At 41.1% G+C, this 22,326-nt stretch overlaps 1 protein-coding gene across 6 annotated transcripts in view; it reads left to right on the top strand.

The window, feature by feature from the left end:
• Nucleotides 1-22,326, top strand: part of DCUN1D1 (defective in cullin neddylation 1 domain containing 1) — a 44,683-nt gene that overhangs the window by 4,794 nt on the left and 17,563 nt on the right. For 3 of the 6 annotated variants that reach the window (XM_035274601.3, XM_035274599.3, XM_035274600.3), the window contains exons 2-4: nucleotides 15,399-15,615; nucleotides 17,104-17,272; nucleotides 20,033-20,163. In XM_035274601.3, the coding sequence (XP_035130492.1) occupies nucleotides 15,441-15,615; nucleotides 17,104-17,272; nucleotides 20,033-20,163 (475 nt within the window). In that variant the 5' untranslated portion in view covers nucleotides 15,399-15,440. Of the gene's footprint in view, nucleotides 1-426; nucleotides 678-10,185; nucleotides 10,284-15,398; nucleotides 15,616-17,103; nucleotides 17,273-20,032; nucleotides 20,164-22,326 lie in introns of those variants that run through there. The other 3 variants (XM_078350233.1, XM_035274602.3, XM_078350232.1) reach the window with 3 other exon arrangements.

The raw sequence follows: 22,326 nt of genomic DNA, 5'->3' as shown, positions 1-22,326 counted from the left end.
CGCCGCCGCCCGGGACCGCCGCGCCGCCGCCGCGCACCCCCGCCCGGCCGCCCCCGGCCCGCGGCGCCCCCGCCGCCCCGAGCCCGGGCCCGCGGCCTCAGTCCGGCTCCCGGGCGGGGGCTCCCCTGCCGGCCTCTCCCTTCCTCCCTCGCCCCTTCCCGCCCGGGCGCCGCCGCTACGCGAGAGCCGAGGAGGCGGAGCGGCGCCGGGCCTAGTCGGGAGCCCCGGGGAGTTTGGGGCGCGGGCAGCGGCCCCGGGGCCCCCGGGCCGGGGCCGGGCGAGGGTGGGGGAGGCGTTGGGGCGGGGGGTGGGGAGGGGGCAACGGCCCGGCCCCGGCCCGTCCGCCGGCTCCATTGTGTCTGGCGGGGGACGGGGGTCTGGGGTTCCGGGTGAGCCGCCTTCCCCCCGCCCCGAAGCCGGGGCTTCGCTCCCCGCCCGGCCCGGGAGGAGGAAAGACTTTGCCGGCGCGCCTCTCCCTCCTCCGCTCCCGGCTCCGACACCCCGCAAGTCTCCCGGGCAGTTGTGCTTGGGGCGGGGTACTAGCCCGGTCCCTTTCTCCATCACCTCTCCGAGCGTCCCGTGCTTTGAAAAGGAGAAGGAGAGTTTCCAGACCAGTTGGTGGAGGTTATATTTACCCCTCTCCTGAAACATGGGAGACCGCTGAGCTGGGGGAGGGGGTACGGAAGTGCAACCTGTTCTCGTTTCGGAAAATTAGGGAACACAGACTAGCCAGCCACCTTTCCAGCACCTAGTTTATTTGCTTGGGGGTGGGAGGGGTAATTGCTTTATTATAGTAGTTAAGGGCCATTTGTGATTTAGGGGAAAAAAAACAGTTTGTCAAGTTACTCTCCTTTTTTGTTTGGGAAAAAAAAAGTCCTCCAGGTTCGCAGACCCTTGTGGTCGAGTTGTTTACTTTGGTAATTAAGTACCTGACTCTGCTGGACGCTCTTCGTGTTTCAGAAGCGCCGTTTGCCCTTGTACAGTCTGAGCGTGAGTGGAATTCCATGCAGGTTACTGTATGAATAGTAAAAATGATATTGCCCTTTTGCTCGTGGGGAACATAAAGGCCTCTTTCAGGAGGGTGTGTGTGCGTGCCTGTGTTAAGGGAATGTTCTGGTGTCTTTGTTTTTAGCTGGTCTTATTTTTGCTGAATGACACTTCTAGTCCCAGCCTTCAGCTTGGCAGTATTTTGGTGTCATGTATGGATATGTGGTGTACTCTGCCACATACTCAACGTTGATGTTCTGTGGCAAGTTGTGTAGGAATTGACGGTTTGAATTTGTAAGAAAACTTTCCTGTAAAGTGCAGGTTAATGTATGGATTAGTTTTACTGTGTTCAAAGATTCACCAGGCAGTCTAAACAGTTTCTAGTTTCTTAAGTATTTCGTTGGTCATAGGCATTACTCCTGAAGTTTCCAGACTCTAAGCATTTAGATGAGTATAGACAGCTCGAAGTAATGACATTAATTTCCTGGGAAACACTCAGCCAGATCATTGAAATATGGGCTCTTCAGGATGGTCTCCAGGTCCACATCATCCCTTAGAATCCCGGGTCCTGGAAATGCTCATCACCTATTCAGGTATTCAGGATTCAAGCGGTTCCTAGGAGAGTTCAGCTTGTAAGCTTCTATCCTTTTGGTTAATATTAAAATTAGCTAGTTTTGAAACTTAGCCATAAGTCATGTAATTCTACCAGTGGTGACAAGATACTAATTTAAAACACATCCTGTGGCTGGACTCCGTTTCTGTCATGAGAGTTGTCGTCATATTCTCTGGTTAGTTTAGAAACCCACAATGGGGGCTGAGCATGGTGGCTCACACTTGAAATCCCAGAACTTTGGGTCACCGAAGCAGGAGGGTTGCTTGACAGCCCAGGAGTTTGAGACCAGCCTGGGCAATATAGTGAGACCCCAACTCTAGGAAAAAAAAAAAAAGCCAAGCATACTAGTGCTAGGCCAGCTAGTATGGTTGCAGCAACTCCAGAAGCTGAGGGGGGAGATCACTTGAGTTGGGAGGTTGCGGCTGCTGTGAGCCCTCCACCCTTACTAATGCCCTCCACTACTGCTCCACTCCACCCTTACTAATGGAAGTTAGGCAGTAAGAATTGTATAGCTAAGAAATTGTTTGATTATCAGCTTATCTTACATATAATTGTTTCTTTATACAGTTTTGGGGCTGTGAATTTTTTGGTGTCTGTAGCTGCAGTCCATTTTCACAGCACATGTTATTGTCAGTTCTAGAGCAAACTTAAATGATGGGATAGTTGAAATATTTTGTGTAAGTGAAAAAGTTGTTCTGTTAACCTACTCCCTCCACCCCCAGACTAAAAATGACTCCAAAACTAGATAATATTCTGTTACGTTGGAACGTGTGTGTGTGTGTTTGTGTGTGTGTGTGTGTGTGTGTGTGTGTGTGTTTGAAACGGAGCTTTTGCTCTGTCGCCCAGGCTGGAGTATAGTGGCCTGATCTCGGCTCACAGAAACCTCCGCCTCCTGGGTTCAAGCGATTCTCCAGCCTCAGCCTTCCGAATAGCTGGGATTACAGGCACCTGCCAACATGTCCTGCTAATTTTTGTATTTTTAGTAGAGACAAGATTTCACCATGTTGATTTGACTAGGCTGGCCTTGAACTCCTGACCTCAGGTAATCCACCTGCCTCGGCCTCCCAAACTGCCAGAATTGCAGATGTGAGCCACTGTGCCTGGTCTAGAAGATATTTTTTAAGTGTTCAAAACGTTTGGGTTGTTTTATTTATAAGATGACAGGATTGGATTTGATGATTTCTAAAGTTTCATCCAGCATAGACATTTTACGATCCTAACCGTTTTCTAGACTCATAATATCATAGAATTTTTAGACCTGAAATAGACTCAGAGATCATCTAATTTACTCCTCCCCATTTTTACGTAAGAATAAGTTGGAGATCAAGGAGGTTTTGAGTTCAAGTCTGCAAGCTTGTTGGTTGCAGAACTGAAACTATTTTCTCCTGGTCTACCATGAAACCCCAGTATTTGTGGTACATATAAATCTGTTAGCTCATATGAAATCCAGAAAATTGCATTTGAAATTAAATCATATCAGCCACTTAAGCAGAAGAAGCGTCTTGTTATTAATGAATGTGTTAGTTACAAAATTCATATTAAGGGGTGATTAATGATATTAATGCCTGTGTTTTTAGTGGCTTTAAAAATATATGAACTTTAAAATTTAAGATTAGGTTGTCAACAAATACTAGAATTTGTAAATTCAAATGGATGTAGGTTCGTTCAAGGTTGTCTTTTCATAACTTGTTGCACATTCTTTGCATATCTACAATTAAAGGAGCATATCAATTCTTTTCAATGATTGTTAAACATCTGCTATGTGCCAGACACAGTGTTGGGCACTGAAGGGATGTATATATCTCAGAAGAGACAACACTCCTCACTCTGGTGAGGGTTACCTTTTAGTAGGGAGACATAAATAATAAAGATAGTATATAATTTTCTCCTTTACTATGTTAGAAGGTGTTAAGTGCTGTGGAAGAAAGCAGTGTTAGGGAGGGGGATTGGGAGTGCTAGGGCATTGGTGGAAGGAGGGTTGCTAAATGTTACCACTGATCATTTAGAACCCACTAAGAGATGAGGGAATAAGCAATGCAGAAATATGGTAGAGAGAAATCTTGAGGAACAGTGAGACCAGTGTGGCTGGAGCAGTGTGTGTGTGTATACACGTGTATATACAGGGGGTCGTCGTGGCAAGGAGTGGGATAGGCATGGGTGGGCATTGTAAGGATATTGTATTTTGTCCCCAAGAAATGGAAAGCCGTTGAAGGATTTTGAGTGGTATGAGATGCCTTGTTTCTTTTGTTCCATAGTGTCCTGTGACAGTATTACAGATAATTTATTTTTAAAAGCAATTAAAAAAAAAAACCCTTATTACAGTTTTCTTTACCATGCAGCTTCTGTGTACAGAGTTTTGAATTCTGTTTAAAATGACTGTCTAATGTTCAGTAAAAGCTAATTGATCATCAAATATACCTAGCCACATTAGGGCTCATAGAAACAGAACAAAACCTGTTTGCTAGATTGTTGAACATGTTCTAGTGGTTTGTATGTAGTTCAGTGATATAGGCAGAATACTGGGCCTTTGGGGACAAAGAAAGGAAATTAACATTTCTTGAGAAGATAGGCTCTGCTAGTCAGACAATTTACAACTGTCATTTAAACTCCACTCCTACTTCTGAAATAGGCATTATTACTACCTTTTTTTTGTTTTTGTTTTTAGCATATTTGGGAATGAAGGCTTAGCGCTTCTAAATTATTTGATGCTGGTATGTGGCAGAGCAGGGGTTAGAACCCTGGTCTCTGGTTCCACACTTTATCGCCACCCTGACCCTCACCTACTCTCATTTTTCTTTTCTTTTCTTTCTTTTTTTTTTTTTAAGCCAGCAAGCATTTCATCAGTGTAGATGTGGAATCTTTGTTTAGTTTTACTTACTCTGGTTTCTTCCTTGTCATGCCCAATAATAGTGATTTAGTTCTTTCCATATCAAATCAGTGATCTGTTGTAAACATTAAGTAATTGAAAAATTAAAAGTTTTAGTGCATATAGTAAGAAAGTTGGAAGTACAGTCTGTGTTAATTTTTTTTTAAGTTTTAAAAGAACAGGTCATTTGGGTCAAGTGGCTGCTTTGATTATGCTCTTACAGATTAGGTCAAAGCATAAGGAAAATCTGGGAGAAAACTCCTTTTAAATTTCAGTATTGTGTTATTCACGTTATGGTAGTGTTTGCCATGACATTTGATGAAGAGAAATAGTTCCAAATAGGATTCAGTTGCTTTGTGACAGAAACAAGCTCTTGACTAATTTATGTAGCCACTTTAGGTATGTACTCACCCCCACAAGAAAAAGCAAAACAAAAGGAAAAAAAAGTCACTAAAATAGTCTTTTATCTCTTTGTTGAATTTGTTTTATATAATTAGTACCTAGTCACTGAGTGATTAGGCTGCTTGTCTGCATTATAAAGTTTTAAGAGACTCAGTTTTTTTTTTTTGTTGTTAAAGTCTATTATTTGTTTGAATCACTCAACACAGAGATAAGTTGAAATACACAGCCCATTCCCTTATTAGAGTAGGGTATGTTCACGAGGTCAAGAGATCGAGACCATCCTGGTCAACGAGGTGAAACCCTGTCTCTACTAAAAATATAAAAATTAGCTGGGCATGGTGGCAAGTGCCTGTAATCCCAGCTACTTGGGAGGCTGAGGCAGGAGAATTGCTCGAACCCAGAAGGCGGAGGTTGCGGTGAGCCGAGATCGCGCCATTGCACTCCAGTCTGGGTAACAACAGCGAAACTCCATCTCAAAAAAAAAAAAAAGAGTAGGGTATGTTCATTTTAATAAACATTTAGAATGCTTATTCAGAGGATTTTAAGATTTGAGAAAGTATCAAATATTAAAAGATTTTATTTCTCTATGAAACAAATATAGTATGTTATAACTTAACTGTGGAATTTTTTAAATCTCATTTAATTTTTAATTTTGTGGGGTTTTTTTTGCCTCAGTAATCTTTTGTTAATTTGAGATTACTTTAGAAAACAATGTTAATGGAGAGAGAAAAACAAATTTAAATTAGCTACTTTGATTTCTTGTTAGAAATTCAAACAATAAGTTTGAGAGAATCAATTGAGATATGGCTAATGCAGATATTTTAAGGTGGTTATTATTTATCATAGATAATCAGAAATTAGTGAAAATAACTTTTTTCTTTTTTTAGATAGGATCTCACTCTGTTTCACCGAGGCTGGAGTGCAGTGGCACCATGTCTGCTCACTGTAACCTCTGCCTCCTGGGTTTGGATGATTCTCCTGCCGCAGACTCCTGAGTAGCTGGGATTACAGACATGTGCCACCACGCCTGGCTAATTTTTGTATTTTTAGTAGAGAGGGGTTTCACCATGTTGGTCAGGTTGGTCTCGAACTCCCAACCTCAGGTGATCTGGCCCCCACCCTCAGCCTCCCAAAGTGCTGGGATTACAGGCGTGAGCCACTGCACCTGGCCTAAAATAACTATTTTTAATAGTCAAGGTGGGATATGGTGGCTCATGCCTGTAATCGCTACACTTGGGATACACTGAGGCGGGCAAATCACTTGAGGTCTGGAGTTCCAGACAAGCCTGGCCATCATAGAGAAACCCTGTCTCTACTAAAAATACAAAAATTAGCCAGGTGTGCTGGCGGGTGCCTGTAATCCCAGCTACTCTGGAGGCTGAGGCAGGAGAATTGCTTGAGCCTGGGAGGTGGAGGTTGCAGTGAGCTGAGATTGGGCCACTGCACTCCAGCCTGGGCGACAGAGTGAGACTCTGTCTCAAAAAAAAAAAAGTCAAAATAATCTATAAACCAACATGAAGACACTTATTCCAATTTACAGTGGTAGGCATATTTTGACTGGTAATTCTGAGGGGTGGCAAGAAAATCTCCAAGTTTTCATTAGTTGCCTACACTGTGAAGTGTGCAAAAGTTTACAAAATCCGTTTGAATCTTACAGATATACTTCTGAATTTCTAAAAAGTAGCTTTCTGTAATATATCATTGTGCACAGTAATTACATAGTATGTATATCATTCCTGTTGGACTTAGTAGTACAGTACTACCCACTTGTCTGTGGTTTCACTTTTCTTGATTTCAGTTACCTGCGATCAACTGGCAATCTGAAAATATTAATGGAAAATTCCAGAAATAATTTATAGGTGTTAACTGTGTGCTGCTCTCAGTAGCATGATGCAGTCTTACTGTCACAGCCGTTGGTCATCCCTTTGTCCATCTTATTCACACTGCATTTACTGCCCACTGCTGGTCACTTAGTAGCCATCTGAGTTACCAGGTCAAAAAAACGTAGTGTATATATACGGTTCTATACTATCTACGTTTTCAGGCATCCATTGAAGATCTTGGAATGTTCCTCCCACCCCCATGTGGATAAGAGGGGACTAATATAATACAGAGCCTCTTTTTTTTGAAACAGAGTTTTGCTCTTGTTGCCCAGGCTGGAGTGCAATGGCATGATAATGGCGCGATCTCTGCTTACCACAACCTCCACCTCCTGGGTTCAAGTGATTCTCCTGCCTCAGCCTCCTGAGTAGCTGGGATTACAGGCATATGGCACCATACCCGGCTAATTTTGTAGTTTCAGTAGAAACAGGGTTTCTCTATGTTGGTCAGGCTGGTCTTGAACTCCCAACCTCAGGTGATCCACCCACTTCGGCCTCCCACACTGTTGGGATTACAGACGTGAGCCACTGTGCCCAGCCTCTTTTTTATTGAGACTGGGTGTTGCACTGTTGTTCAGGCTGGAGTTGGTGATGTGATCATGGCTAACTGCAACCTCAAACTTCTGGGCTCAAGTGACCCTCCTACCTCAATCTCCCAAGTAGCTGGAACTACAGGTATGCACCACTTTGTTGCCCAGGCTGGTCTGGAACTCTGGGCTCAAGCAATCCTTGGACCTCCACCTCCCAAAGTGCTGGGATTTGGGAGGTGAGAGCCATCTTGCTCAACCTCAGCACCTCTTAAACAGGGGTTAATTTCAAGAGTTATTCAAAGTGCAGGAAATTTAAGCACGAATGAATAATTGTCATCCATAAGTAATTATTTTAAATTGCAGATAAGAGTACTGTGAGGGTTTCGTTTTGCTATTTAAAATGGTACACATTTCTATGTTTTCTGGCTATAACCTGTACAAGTGTTTGTACTTTGTCTGGGTTTCAAGCCCTCTCTTTGGAAAAGGAAACCCTGACTTAGAGTGCCCTGTGATTTGTTTTTTTCTACCTCTGTACATTTAAAGCTATAGATTATAGCCATCTCTTTTTAAAATAGTCTGTGACAGGACTATAAACACATTTTTCTTCCTGTTGTATTGCTTGTCTGGAAAATGACTTATCCCCTTTCTCCCCCTTACCCCCAACCAAAAAAAAAAAAAAACAAAAACACCCCAAATAGAAGTTCCATCCTCAAATTATCTTTTTAGTTAGGTTGTGAGGGAAAGCTTAATGGGGAATTTTTAGTTGGAACGCAAATTGTTCACATTTGATTACTTAACTTTTCCATTAAAGCAGGTGGAGAAATAATGCTCACAGTTTTCCTTCCTTCAACGTCAGTAGTTGCACTTTTACCCGTTTTGTTTTTCCTTCGCTTGAGGACAGTGTATAATAAATGGCAAGACTGCATGCCTTGAAACCAGGCACCAGGGTTTATTCCTGGCTCTGCTGCTTGCTGGATAAGTAGATACATGATGTTCGAAGTTTGATTCCTCATGGGTAAAATGGAATCACCTTGCAGGATTGTTAAGTACCTAGCACAGTGCCTGGCACACAGTAGGAGCTCAAATGTTAGCTGCTGGTTTTAGTATAGTTTATTGTTTGCCATTAAAAATTTTTTTCTGGAGTTATTTATTTTTAGACAGGGTCCCATACCTTGTCTTGCCCAGGCTGGAGTGCAGTGGTGCCATCATAACTCACTGCAGCCTCTATGTCCTTGGCTCAAGTGATCCTCCCACTGCAGCCTCCCAAGTAGCTAGGACTACAGGAATGCACCACCATGCCCGGCCCCTTTTTTGTTTTTGTTCATTTTAATACAGATGAGGTCTTGCTATGCTGCCCAGGCTGGTCTTGAACTCCTGAGCTCAAGCACTCCTATTGCCTTGGCCTTCCAAAGTGCTGGGATTACAAGTGTGAGCCACCACACCTGTCTGTCTGTCTTCGTTTATGGGCTTCTGAGGAGTCCGTAACACGTGCTAGTTGTGGTTCTATGGGTTTAACCTGAATTGATTAATGTAACCTCAGCACTCTTTATAGATGAAGAAGTTGAAGCACAGAAACACTAATTTCCCTAAAGTCATGCAGCAGTTAAGTGGTACAGGTGGAGTTAAACTCCTGACAGTCTGGTTTGAAAGTCTGTACTCTTCAGTATTATATTGCCTCTCTGTGCAGGTAGAAGGAAAAGGAGAGAGCTACTCCTGCTTAGATTCCTTTTCTGACTTTGCTGCAGTAGAACTGTTTCTAGGTGAAAGTCTGCTCGAGGAGTTGTAGGTAGGCTCATTAGTTGAATTGGTTTTTCCTGCACTTTTGACTTCGGACCTTTGTCTCTGTTGGAAGGCTCTTTGTAAGTTAGTGGTTTTGGATATTGGTAACGTTTTGCTTTATCTGCTGAATACCATGTATTATATATGGAAAGTATGATCTTCTAAATTTCAGATGAAGTGGAACTGTCAATATGATAATTACATAACAACATACGGAGCTTTTAGTGAGAATTGTGGGTGATCATAAAAGTGTTTCAGTTTTGAAAGCATTGACTTTTGTGAGCTAGATTCATCAAATCCTGAGACAGCTAGAATTGAGTTAGAAAATTAATTCCTTTAAAAATATAAAGGCCTAAGTGTCTGTTTCTGGAGTTCAGGCTGAAATGTAAACTTAAGGATTAAAAATTCAAATTAATAGAAATAAAATGGATCTTAATTTTTTGCTTTTAAAAATATCACTTATGGCCAGTGCAGTGGCTCACGCCTGTAATCCCAGCACCTTGGGAGGCTGAGGCAGGCAGATGACGAGGTCAAGAGATTGAGATCATCCTGAAACTCCATCTCTACTAAAAATACAAAAATTAGCTGGGTGTGGTGGTGCACGCCTGTAGTCCCAGCTACTCGGGAGGCTGAGGCAGGAGAATTGCTTGAACCCAGGAGGCAGAGGTTGCAGTGAGCTGAGATCATGCCACTGTACTCCAGCCTGGCACCTGGCAACACAGTGAGACTCTGTCTCAAAAAAAAAAATCACTTATTAAAATTATTTCTATTTTGAAATTGTTAGAACTTAGTTGACTCGAAAGTCATTTTCCATGTTTATTGTTTTTCATTGGGGAAATAACTTTTAATAGGAAGACTTAAAACTCATTACTTTTTCTTCGGATAAACTCTTATTTTAAATATGATTCTTAAATTTCTTTCTTTTTCTTTTTTTCTTTGAGGTAAGATTTCACTCTTTCACCCAAGTTGTAGTGCAGTGGTGCTATCATAGCTCCCTGCAGCCTTGAACTCTTGGGCTCAGGTGATCCTTATCCTCCCACCTCAGCCTCCCAAGTACTAGGACTATAGGCGTGCACTACAGCACCCAGCTAATTAATTAATTAATTAATTAATTTTTTTTTTTTGTAGAGACGGGGTCTCATTGTGTTGCCCAGGCCAGGCTGGGTCTTGAACTCCTGGCCTCAAACAGTCCTACTGCCTTGGCCTCCCAAAGTGCTGGATTACAGGTGTGAGTTACTGCACCTGGCTGACTCTCTAATTCTTGAATTTCCTGAGTAAAAAAAAATGCAAATATGCTAGATTTAAGAATAAAACAATATGTGTTGATAATTTGGCATGTTATATTTTGGAAAGTTGAGCAAATAAGTTCATTTTACTGTTCAGATTATGACAGTATTTTTTTTTTTTTGAGACGGAGTTTTGCTCTTGTTACCCAGACTGGAGTGCAGTGGCACGATCTCGGCTCACCTCAACCTCCGCCTTCTGGGTTCAAGCAATTCTCCTGCCTCAGCCTCCCGAGTAGCTGGGACTACAGGTACGCACCACCATGCCCAGCTAATTTTTGTATTTTTAGGAGAGGCAGGGTTTCACCTCATTGACCAGGATGGTCTCGATCTCTTGACCTCGTGATCCACCCGCCTTGGCCTCCCAAAGTGCTGGGATTATGCACCTGGCCATGACAGTATTTCTAACTTTGGCAATCTTTGATAACAACTGTAATTATCTTTCTATACCCCCTATTCCCATTTTTTTTTTCTGGAATTAAAAAGCAAAATATATTCTGCTTTTTGAATTTTGCATCGTTACTGCTGTTGCATTTCTTTGAAAACTTGGTGCTATCTCTGTAGTTTTAACATTTGAATACTGAAGATTGTATTGCCTCATCTTATTTAATGATCACACTAGTTTATTCCCTTTAAATAAGTATTTAAGTCAATGGCATCTATTACATTTGAGTGCTGAATCATTGTGGCTGTCACATGTCTTTGCTCTTGGGAAGCTCCCCACTGGGTTTGTAGTAGAAATAGAGAAAAAATCCATCTGCTTTTTCTTTCACCTCAGTTTTCTATACACCCTCTCATCCCTATAAAATAATTCTTCTCTGATTAGTCACCTTTTTCTCTTCTTTTTTTTTTTTTTTTTTTTTTTTTTTTGAGACGGAGTTTCGCTCTTGTTACCCAGGCTGGAGTGCAATGGCGCAATCTCGGCTCACCGCAACCTCCGCCCCCTGGGTTCAGGTAATTCTCCTGCCTCAGCCTCCTGAGTAGCTGGGATTACAGGCACGCACCACCGTGCCCAGCTAATTTTTTGTAATTTTTAGTAGAGACGGGGTTTCACCATGTTGACCAGGATGGTCTCGATCTGTTGACCTCGTGATCCACCCGCCTCGGCCTCCCAAAGTGCTGGGATTACAGGCTTGAGCCACCGCGCCCGGCCCCTTTTTCTCTTCTTTAAGTTGATAGAGACGTAAACTTTTGGTGCCATACTGTCAAAATCAGAACACTGCCTGGTACATCTGTGTGGCTTAGGAAAAGGGGATGGGAGTGTTACAGCTCTCCTAAATTGGTCAGGCATACTTCAGCTTTATTCTAGGATAGCCTTTGAGACTACAGAATTGAATTCCCTTAGTAGGGAATCAAGTGTTAAAATGTATTCTAGGGACAGAGAGCTGACAGAGAAGTAGTCAGAGTGCATTATAAGAAGTGGAGGAGGCCGGTGGCTCACGCCTGTAATCCCAGCACTTTGGGAGGCCGAGGCGGGCGGATCACAAGGTCAAGAGATCAAGGCCATCCTGGCCAACATGGTGAAACCCTGTCTCTACTAAAAATGAAAAATTAGCTGAGCATGGTGGCGTGCACCTGTAGTCCCAGCTACTCGAGAGGCTGAGGCAGGAGAATTGCTTGAACTTGGGAGGTGAAGGTTTCAGTGAGCTGAGATTGTTCCACTGCACTCCAGCCTGGTGCCTGGCAACAGAGTAAGACTCTGTCTCAAAAAAAAAAAAAAAAGTGGAGGGTATTTATCAGACTTTACAGCAATGGGATTGTCAATATCCACTTAGCTTAGCTGGAGTCCATATTGTCAGTTCTTGGCTTCATGTAACTCAGTGGCCTTTATGGTGTTGGAAATGGGTAGGTGCACCCTCTTTCTTCAGATATATTGATATTGCCCTCGATGGTGGAAATTTATACCAAACCAGTTAAATTAGTTTACATTTGGCTGGGTACAGTGGCTCACATCTATAATCTCAGCACTTTGGGAGGCCTTTGAAACTCATTACTTTTTAATAATCCAACCTCAGGCGGGTGGATCACCAGAGTCAGGAGTTCTAGACCAGCCTGACCAACATGGTGAAACCCTGTCTTTACTAAAAATATAAAAATTAGCTGGGCATGGTGGCACATGCCTGTAATCCGAGCTACTTGGGAGGCTGAGGCAGGAGGATCACTTGAGCCCGGGAGGCGGAAGTTTCAGTGAGCCGAGATTGTGCCATTGCACTCCAGCCTGGGTGACAGAGCGAGACTCTGTCTCAAAAAAAAAAAAAAAAAAAGTTTGCATTTACATGTATTATTTATTACCTAAACTGTTTTCAAATAAGATATGACATGAAATTCATTTGTATAATTTTGTTTTTTATTTTTGTGGGTAAGACAGTTTTTTTGTCTTTGTTTGCCCAGTCTTTCCATTATCTTGCTTTTTGATAAAGTCATTAATAGAATGAACAGCTCTTTTTGGCGTGTAGAAGTGACTTAAGCTGTTTTTTTTTCCTTCTGCCCTTCAACAAAGGCAATTGACCCTGCAGGGAACTGAGCACTGGATTTAAAGCTATATGATGAAACCCCAGATAAACCTGATTGTTTTGCCACCTCCAACTTTTAGGAGAATGGGGGAAAAGTTATGCCAGTAAGTTACATCAGGTTTAATTAAAAAGTAATTTCCAGGCTGGGTGCAGTGGCTCACTCCTGTAGTCTCAGGATTTTGGGAGGCTGAGGCAAGTGGATTGCTTGAACCCAGGCGTTCAAGACCAGACTGGGCAACATAGCAAGACCCCGTCTTTAAAATAAAAAAAAAACCCTGTGATTTCCAGGATGTGGTCTGTGGTTGGTACACTTCCAGGTTAATCTCCAGCACTTTCTGTACCTTTGTACAGTGGACACTGACGATTGCAGTGATCCTTTGGTACTTCTTGCTCCTCAGAGGAGTATGAAACGTGTTAGTGCACTCTGTCGCTCAAGGAAGAAAGGTATACTAAGTTTTAAAATAATGTAAAATAATTTTCAGTAACAAAAGTTGGAATCAAACCAGTTTCTTGCTGACTTTCATTTAAGCAAAATTAAATTAGGACAGTTACCTTCCTTGGCATTTGATTTCATTGTGAATTCGTTGTCATTGAACAATCTCAAGGAGGAGATAGTTTTCAAAAGGGAAGAATCCTGGACACGTAGACACTTGAGGGTTGTGTTGTATAATGGGATATGACTATGTCCAGATGTTGTAGAGTTATTAGTGAAGTAGCAGAAGAGTCGTGAATTTATGTGAATTCAAAGTTTCTCAATTTTAGTGGAGTATGGAGGTTGAGATTTTAATTTGTAATCCTTTTTTTGTTGTTGTTGAGATGGAGTCTCGAGTCTTACTCTCTCGCCCAGGCTGGAGTGCAATGGTGTGGTCTCAGCTCACCGCAACCTCCACCTCCCTGGTTCAAGCGATTCTCCTGCCTCAGACTCCTGAGCAGCTGGGATTACAGGTGCATGCCACCACGCCTAGCTAATTTTCGTATTTTTTTGTAGAGATGGGGTTTCACCATGTTGGCCAGGCTGGTCTTGAACTCCTGACCTTGTGATCCACCTGCCTCGACCTCCCAAAGTGCTGAGATTACAGGAGTGAGCCACTGCACCCAGCCTTAATTTGTAATCTTAACAGTAGCATATTTACGAAGAGAGGGGTTTGGCCGGCAGACTCTAGAGCATAGACATTTTTCATATTGAAAGAAATAGGGTTAGTTTTCATACTTGATTTGCATAGTCTTGTTTTTACTGCGATCGGTGGAAATATGTTGTAAATCTCAAAAACTTTGCAAATATGTACGGCAAGCAGTGTGATTTATGGAAAGCTTACTCAAATTCATGAGACCTCTTTGTTTTTGTCTCATTTCTACAAATAACCTGAGTGATTTTTTTGAACAAATGCCAGAAGGTTAAGGTTCTCTGATCTGTCTAATCTGGAAGTTGATGTTTATGATCTGTTTGGGCTAGATGAGAGAATCTGGGCTTCTCAAATGTGTTGCTTAAACCACAGAATATTGTATCTATTCATGAGTACCCTACTCAGGTTTTCCCTCTTCATTTATGGTAGGGAAGCCCGGGAAAAACCCAAGTATTTTGCTAGGAGATGGTATTGGAGCTTGGGAGGAGGAAGAGACAGTGGTGAGGCTGCAGTTGCTAGGAGGCCAGCTTGGGCGGGAAGGGAGAACATGTCCTTGATCCTGACAGTATCCTGCCTTATTTTGCTGTGGGTTTAGGGCAGATGAGAAATGAATCCTCGACAGTGTACAGCAAGTGAGAAGAGGCAATTATCTCTTTATCTCTTCCCCTCTCTGAGAAGAGGTAGCAGGGCTCTTTGGAGAGAGCAGGGGCCTCTGCTGGGCTCTGGCTAAGGCAATGAGGTGATCCCTTTAGGGGAAAAAATGAAAATTGATTTCAGTAGGAAGGATGCATCTTCTGATTTGAGTGAAAATATGAGGACATTTTGTTGATAATTTTCTTGGTTTCTGAATACAGCTAGGGGAAATGTCGAATACTCATATTTTATTGCTTTCTCCAATTTGGTAAAAAGAGCAAGAAAACAAGGTGGGTGATGTTGGGGAGGATCCCCCTCCTCCCGCTCCATGTCCTTTTATAGTGGATATTAGGACTGCAGTAAACACCTGTTAATCTCCTGGTTCCCTGGGGCATTTGCTGACTGGTCAAATCATTTCACCTCTTCCCTGTGTCTCCTCGGGCATCCGTCTGAGAATGTGGTGCTCGGTGGGGTTTAGAGAGGCGCCGCTTCCTTCTGCAGCCTTTATAGACACTCTCAGGACCCACTGTAGGAGGAACGCTGGCTGGTTAGCTTCCTTCACTTCTGTCTTAGTTCCTCTTCCAAAACTCTATGAAATTTTGTGTTTCAGATTTTTTTTAAAAGTTAGTCTTTCTGATTAATAATAGATCAAAAATAAATCTTAAGCTAAAATGTTTTAATGTTTTATAAGGAAAAAGTATTACTAAGAATGTTTAGTCAGCCATATAGAAATATTTAGTCTTATGTGATTTTACATAAAGTTTCAGTTTATTCTCTGGTTTCAATAGAACAAGTTGAAATCATCGCAGAAGGATAAAGTTCGTCAGTTTATGATCTTCACACAGTCTAGTGAAAAAACAGCAGTAAGTTGTCTCTCTCAAAATGACTGGAAGTTAGATGTCGCAACAGATAATTTTTTCCAAAACCCTGAACTTTATATACGAGAGAGTGTAAAAGGATCATTGGACAGGAAGAAGTTAGAACAACTGTACAATAGATACAAAGGTGAGTGCTTGCTTGTGACTTTAAATAAAATTTGGACCAGATTTTTCCAAATTACCTGCTTGTGAGATATCAAATACTATATGTAACATAAATTGGGTATATGTATCCAATAGAGGTCTGTAGATCTTAGAGTTATTTCAAGAGGTCTGAGGAGAAATTATTTTCTTTTCACTGAGATTTCTTCTTGGCCTTTTTATTTTCCTTCCCTCCTTTTTTTTCTCCCCCAATGTCCAAGTTGAGAATGGGGATGGGCAACTGTTTTTTCTCCCCTCATATACATAAAACACAGCTGAACCAGCCTTTAAGAAAACCTGCATACTAAATCTTTAAAGAATTAGAAAATAATGCATACTTTTTAAAAAGTTCAACTGCATAACAGGTGAATAAGAAAAGGTTAATAGTTTCTCTGTCTTTTCCTTATTTATTCTCCTAAGTAACCACTAATAGCCTGGTGTGGATTCTTCCATATCTTCTATGTTTATGCAGAAATATATTTACTGAGTTGGTTTCAACGTTTTTCTGAAAATGGGATATTTTATGCATAACTTGTGCTCCAGAGTCAAATGACGTGCATGTTCTTATTGCTGGAGATATTGCCAGATTACTTTTAGAAATATGTTAGCAAATCAGATTTGATAGGAGTGCACAGGTGCTTCTTTCTGTTTGTTTCTGTTATTTAAATTTTTTGCCTGTCAAGTAAATATTGATTTTTTTTCTTCAAACAACAGATATTTACATTGTTGAGATTAGGACTGAATTGCATATTTTAGTTTATAATTTTCCTGATACTCTTAAGAAGTGGTTGTTGTGGTAAAATGAACTTTGTTCTAAGAAAAAAAGAATTTCTGTTCTGAACACCTACTTAAGCAAAATATGGATGTATTAGAATCCCATGTGTCTATATGCGAATGTCTGATTTTTTGAATGTGTCTAAGTATGGGACATATTTCACATGAATAAATGAGACTTTAAAAATCATGTATCCATCTGCACATATCTTTTGTACACTTTAAGAATGATGTTAGAGGCCAGGCGCGGTGGCTCACGCCTATAATCCCAGCACTTTGGGAGGCCGAGGCGGGTGGATCATGAGGTCAAGAGATCGAGGCCATCCTGGTCAACAAGGTGAAACCCTGTCTCTACTAAAAATACAAAAATTAGCTGGGCATGGTGGTGTGCGCCTGTAGTCCCAGCTACTCAGGAGGCTGAGGTAGGAGAATTGCTTGAACCCAGGAGGCGGAGGTTGTGGTGAGCCAAGATCGTGTCATTGCACTCCAGTCTGGGTAAGAACAGCGAAACTCCGTCTCAAAAAAAAAGAATGCTGTTAGAGAGGAAAGCCGCTTTAAATAATGGGCAAGGATATGTTGTTAGAGTAATATTGTTCCATGTCTTCCGTATATTGTGGTCATTATGAAGCATTACCTTTTTCAGTTTTGGTAATGTAGCATAATATAACACTACTTTAATATCGAGTTGTTATTTTTAAAGATCCTCAAGATGAGAATAAAATTGGAATAGATGGTATACAGCAGTTCTGTGATGACCTGGCACTCGATCCAGCCAGCATTAGTGTGTTGATTATTGCATGGAAGTTCAGAGCAGCCACACAGTGTGAGTTCTCCAAACAGGAGTTCATGGACGGCATGACAGAATTAGGGTGAGTATGTAATTACAGTAGGAAAGTAGGTATGTAACTGTGGAACTGAATTATGTCATGATTTTTTATAAAAATGTTTCATAAAATGTAAATTTAAAGATTTACTGGCCAACAAACATTGCTATACACAGAAGTGTGTGAACTTGCTAGTTTCCATGTTACACGGTTTTCTGGGCTTGTCAAGTTATTTGTATAGTTAGTACAGCCTGTTCTTTTTGGATATATTCTTCTCATTTACTTCTAAGGCAGGTTCATTAGTATTAAAATTATGTATAATATTTAACATGGGAAAGTGAAAGGACCAAGTTTTAAAGTTATTTCCGGCCTGGCGCGGTGGCTCACGCCTGTAATCCCAGCACTTTGGGAGGCCGAGGCGGGTGGATCAGAAGGTAAAGAGATCAAGACCATCCTGGCCAACATGGGGAAACCCCGTCTCTACTAAAAATAAAATTAGCTGGGCATGGTGGTGCGTGCCTGTAATCCCAGCTAACTCAGGAGGCTGAGGCAGGAGAATTGCTTGAAGCCGGAAAACGGAAGTTGCAGTGAGCCAGGATTGCGCCACTGCACTCCAGCCTGGCGATAGAGAGAGACTCTGTCTCTAAAAAATAAATAAATAATAAGGTCGGGCACCTGGCTCAAGCCTGTAATCCCAGCATTTTGGGAGGCCGAGGCGGGTGGATCACGAGGTCAACAGATCGAGACCATCCTGGTCAACATGGTGAAAACTCGTCTCCACTAAAAATACAAAAAATTAGCTGGGCATGGTGGCGCGTGCCTGTAATCCCAGTTACTCAGGAGGCTGAGGCAGGAGAATTGCCTGAACCCAGGAGGCGGAGGTTGCAGTGAGCCGAGATCGCGCTGTTGCACTCCAGCCTGGGTAACAAGAGCGAAACTCCGTCTCAAAAAAAAAAAAAAAAAAAAAAAGTTATTTCCTAACGTGAGACTGTGAACCCTGCATTTATAACATCCTAGAATTTAAAAACTGGAAGATACTTTAGAAGTTACTGCTTGTTTCACTTAACACTTTGACAGCCGATTAGCTGAATGTCTTTGGAGAAATTGATTGAAAAGTCATGGGTAGGGGTTTTACTGTGACCTCTAGTTGTTCATTTTTAATGAGGTTGCAGACATAAGTAATCAGTCTGTTGGTAGGTAGCTGCCCTCTGTTTTTAGTTGGCCACTATTGAGTAATAATAGCTAACATTTATTGAACACTATTTCAGTTAGCTGTGCCAAGTACTTCACCTGCCTCTTCACAGCAACTTTTTGAGAGTAGTCTTTCTATCCCCCTTTTAGAGATGAAGAAACTGAGGTACAGAGAAAATATAGAATTAATTAGGGAGTATTAGAGTCATCATTTGAACCTGAGAGACATTGCAATCAGTCAGAGTCCAGCCAAGATACAAAACCCACACCAATAATTTTAACAGGGAAAACTTAAAGAATTGCTCTACTCCGTCAGAGGGATAAAAGGAAACTCTACGATGTAACATTTATCAGTTTGCAGCAAGCTGCTACCACCTCTGGGAAGTGAGGGAAGTGAACAGACAAGGAAGAAATTGAGAAGCTTAGGAGATCCCCCACAAGGCTGAGATTCAGACCTGGGGGCTAGGGGAGAGGGTTGGCCACCTGTGATGCTGGTGAAAAAACTGCCTGGAGGCTGCGTGCTGTGAGATTGCTACCACTGGTGGATACTGCTGGGATCTTCCCACACACTAAACAGCAAACTGGGATGAGAAAAGTTCCTTCTTCCTCTTCCAGCCTAACACTGAGCCAGCTGGCAAGAAAAATGAAGTCTCACAGTTTGTAGTCCAGTATCACAAAGTAGGGCAAAGAAGGGCAGGTTTAAAGCAGTAAATTTACTGGCCTGGACACTATGTCCTTCACCAAAGCCAGGCCCATCCTGAACTTGCCAGGATTTTCTGTGCTAGGACAGGTTTTACCAGAACTTATGGAAGCAATGGTTTTAAAAATTTTAAACTGAATTCACATAATGTGTAATGAACTTTCAAATCAAAATTTTCATTTACAAACTAATGGTCTGGAGGGTGTTACAAAGAATGTAGAAGGAAAAATAAAAGCAGAAAATGATTAGAAGGAAAAAAATGGGTTTGTTCGTGGAATCTATAAGAAATAGGGTATTTCTACCATAAGGCTGTATGAGGAAAGTAAGGCTTGGTACTTAGAGCTTTTCAAACTCTTTGAAAGTTGAATGTTTTGCACATATAGAAAAGGCTTAATATTAATCGGAGATAATTCAGTTGGAGGTGGTAGGAAGTTCACCTATTTACTACTATACTTTGTATATAACAAGAAGCAGGTTTTCAAAAGGAATGTTTCCTCGTAAGCAAGAGACCATGCTTTAGTTAATTTAGATAGTAGACATGATTAATACCATGTCAGTAGTGTCTAATACAGTTTAAAATGACTGTTCTGCTGATTACTATGCATTCTTATTTACCCTCTGAAGCTGACTTCTACTAGGGAATGTGTTGATAGTCTAGTGAATTATGTAGTTAAAATGGATAGCTCATTTCTTTTCAGTCATTATTTAGAACATTTAATCCCTCCAAACCTATTCTTCCTGCAGCTAACGTCCATGCTTGTTTATATTTATGTAATATAGAAAGATTGAATTCCAACTATTTGATTTTTAAGAAAGAAGTTCTAGGAAATAAATGTAACCCTTCATGGGAATAAATAAGTTACTAATTTATAGTGAAAAAGTTAATCTTTTATAAACTTAATTTTATAATGTAGATGTGACAGCATAGAAAAACTAAAGGCCCAGATACCCAAGATGGAACAAGAACTGAAAGAACCAGCACGATTTAAGGATTTTTACCAGTTTACTTTTAATTTTGCAAAGAATCCAGGACAAAAAGGATTAGGTAAGAATTTTTTAAAATTATATTTGATGTTTCAGATATATTCAAATACATTGACAGTGTCATTTTTGTAATATAAAGTTATGTGTTTTGAGCATAAAGTCATGAAAATACCAATTATTGAAAAAAGAAAAAGGTAACTTTTAATCAGAAAATACCATGCACATTGAATAATAAGTGTACCCTTGGTACCGTATTTACCCTTGTACCCGTGAACCACTGATTTTTGTTTTATAAAAACTACAGTCAGTATAGAAGATAGTTGTTAAAATTCCACTGACGTTTATTTATGCATTCATTCATTCATTCATGATCCCAAAGATATTTTAGGATCTTAGCATTTATAGAAATAGCATTATAAGATTTCTAAGTCATAGAATTGCCAGATATATTTATTCTTTTTTGTTATAATTGATTTGAAAACTATAAGGATGAAAAGGAAATGCTTATCATTCATAATCTGATTATCCAGAAATAACCACTGTACCAGTTTAGATCAATCCACTTATATTTGTACATTTGCTTTTGGGGATGGTGAAGGGACATGAGAGTAAAAGATATGGTATAATTTAGATACAGTGTAATTTGCAAATTACCTAAAAAGGTTAGACAGTGCTAGTAGATAATTACAAAATAATAAAACCATTAGGGGTTTTAGAGAAAAGGAGAAATGACTAAAAGCCGGAGTGATTGGGAAATGCTTCCTGGACAAGGTGGGATATGAACTAAAGGATTTGGTACTTGGCTGGACAAGGGAAGATAAAAGATATTCCAATGAGAAGGTAGTTATGAATGAAGGTCTAAAACTTAAGCAATAAGCTTGACTTTGTGCAAGAGAGAAGTTGTTGGTTTGATTTTAGTGGGAATGCTCGTTTGGAGATTATAAATTGGTGAGACACAAGAAGGCTTAATAACCACAGACTTCTTTTGAAATCAGAAAGGGTTTTGTTTTGTTTTTGGAGACTGAGAGGTTTAACGTGGAATTTGTGGGAAATGGGGACCCAGTGAAGATTGTGACGATGGTGGTGACTTCCATTTAATGTGAGCTTTTAGTGTGCCTGGCGCCGTGCTAACTACTGTACTGTACATATACTGCTTGTCTTGTCTGTATGTAAGTCCATTTCATGTTGCTATAACAGAATACCTGGGTAACGTATAAAGAGATTTGTTTAGCTCATGGTTCTGCAGGCTAGGAAGTTTAAGGGCATGGCCCTGGCTTCTGCAGAATGCTTTTATGCTGCACCATAACATGGCAGAGAATGACAAAGGGGAGGTCTGTGAAGAGAGAACAAACAGGAGGAGAAGCCTCACTTCACAGTAACATACTCCAGAAACTAATCTGCTCCCTCTGGCAAGAACTCACATTTGCAAAAGGAGACTAGCACCAAGCCATTTTTGAGGAGTACACCCCCACGATTGAAACCCGATCCACCAGGCCCCACCTTACAGCACCACCACAGGGGATGAAATTTTCGTATGAGTGTTGGTGGGAACAAACCAGCCATATCCAGACCATTGCACTGCCTTGTGAGTTTTACCGATTTTTTTGAGTTATTCATTCTTTCGTTCAGTAATTTACCACCTGCTGTGTGCTGTGCCAAATACACAGTCATACGGTGCTAGCTGTTGATCATCCTTAATTTGAAGATGAGGAAACTTAGGCCCAGGAAGCTTAAGTAACTTGCCCAGTAAAAGGTAGTGAGGTTTTTTTTGGGTTTTTGAAGCTAGAGTAGTTGAAAACGCTCACCAGGGGCCTTTTGCACTAATTCCTCTTTATTTTTTAAATTAGGCAGGGGGAAGTGTTGAGAAGCAGGTTATGTGAATAGGGATTAGACCCAGGAAGTGATGGAAAGCTGGAGAGGAAGGGATAAGTGTATAACATTTCTAACGCAGTGTGGCCCCATGAGTTACTAAGCATGACTGAGTTGATTAGAGTCATAAAATGTTTGTAAAGCAAAATTCTCAATAACAAAGCCTCCTTGCCAGCCTGATTGTTCAATATCGATTGGATTTTATTCTTAAAGGAAAAATCCTTGTTTTGCAAGCAGAATAAGCTGGGATACCTACAGTTAATTTCTCTGTCTGGGGCCACCAGTTAACTGGGATGTTTTCTCTCTTTTTCTCTTTCCTTTCCACAAATAATCTGTATTATAATAATTATTTTGT

Source organism: Callithrix jacchus, chromosome 15 (genome assembly GCF_049354715.1).
Source record: "Callithrix jacchus isolate 240 chromosome 15, calJac240_pri, whole genome shotgun sequence".
Taxonomy (NCBI): domain Eukaryota; kingdom Metazoa; phylum Chordata; class Mammalia; order Primates; family Cebidae; genus Callithrix; species Callithrix jacchus.
This window is presented reverse-complemented; position numbering and strand designations above follow the sequence as displayed.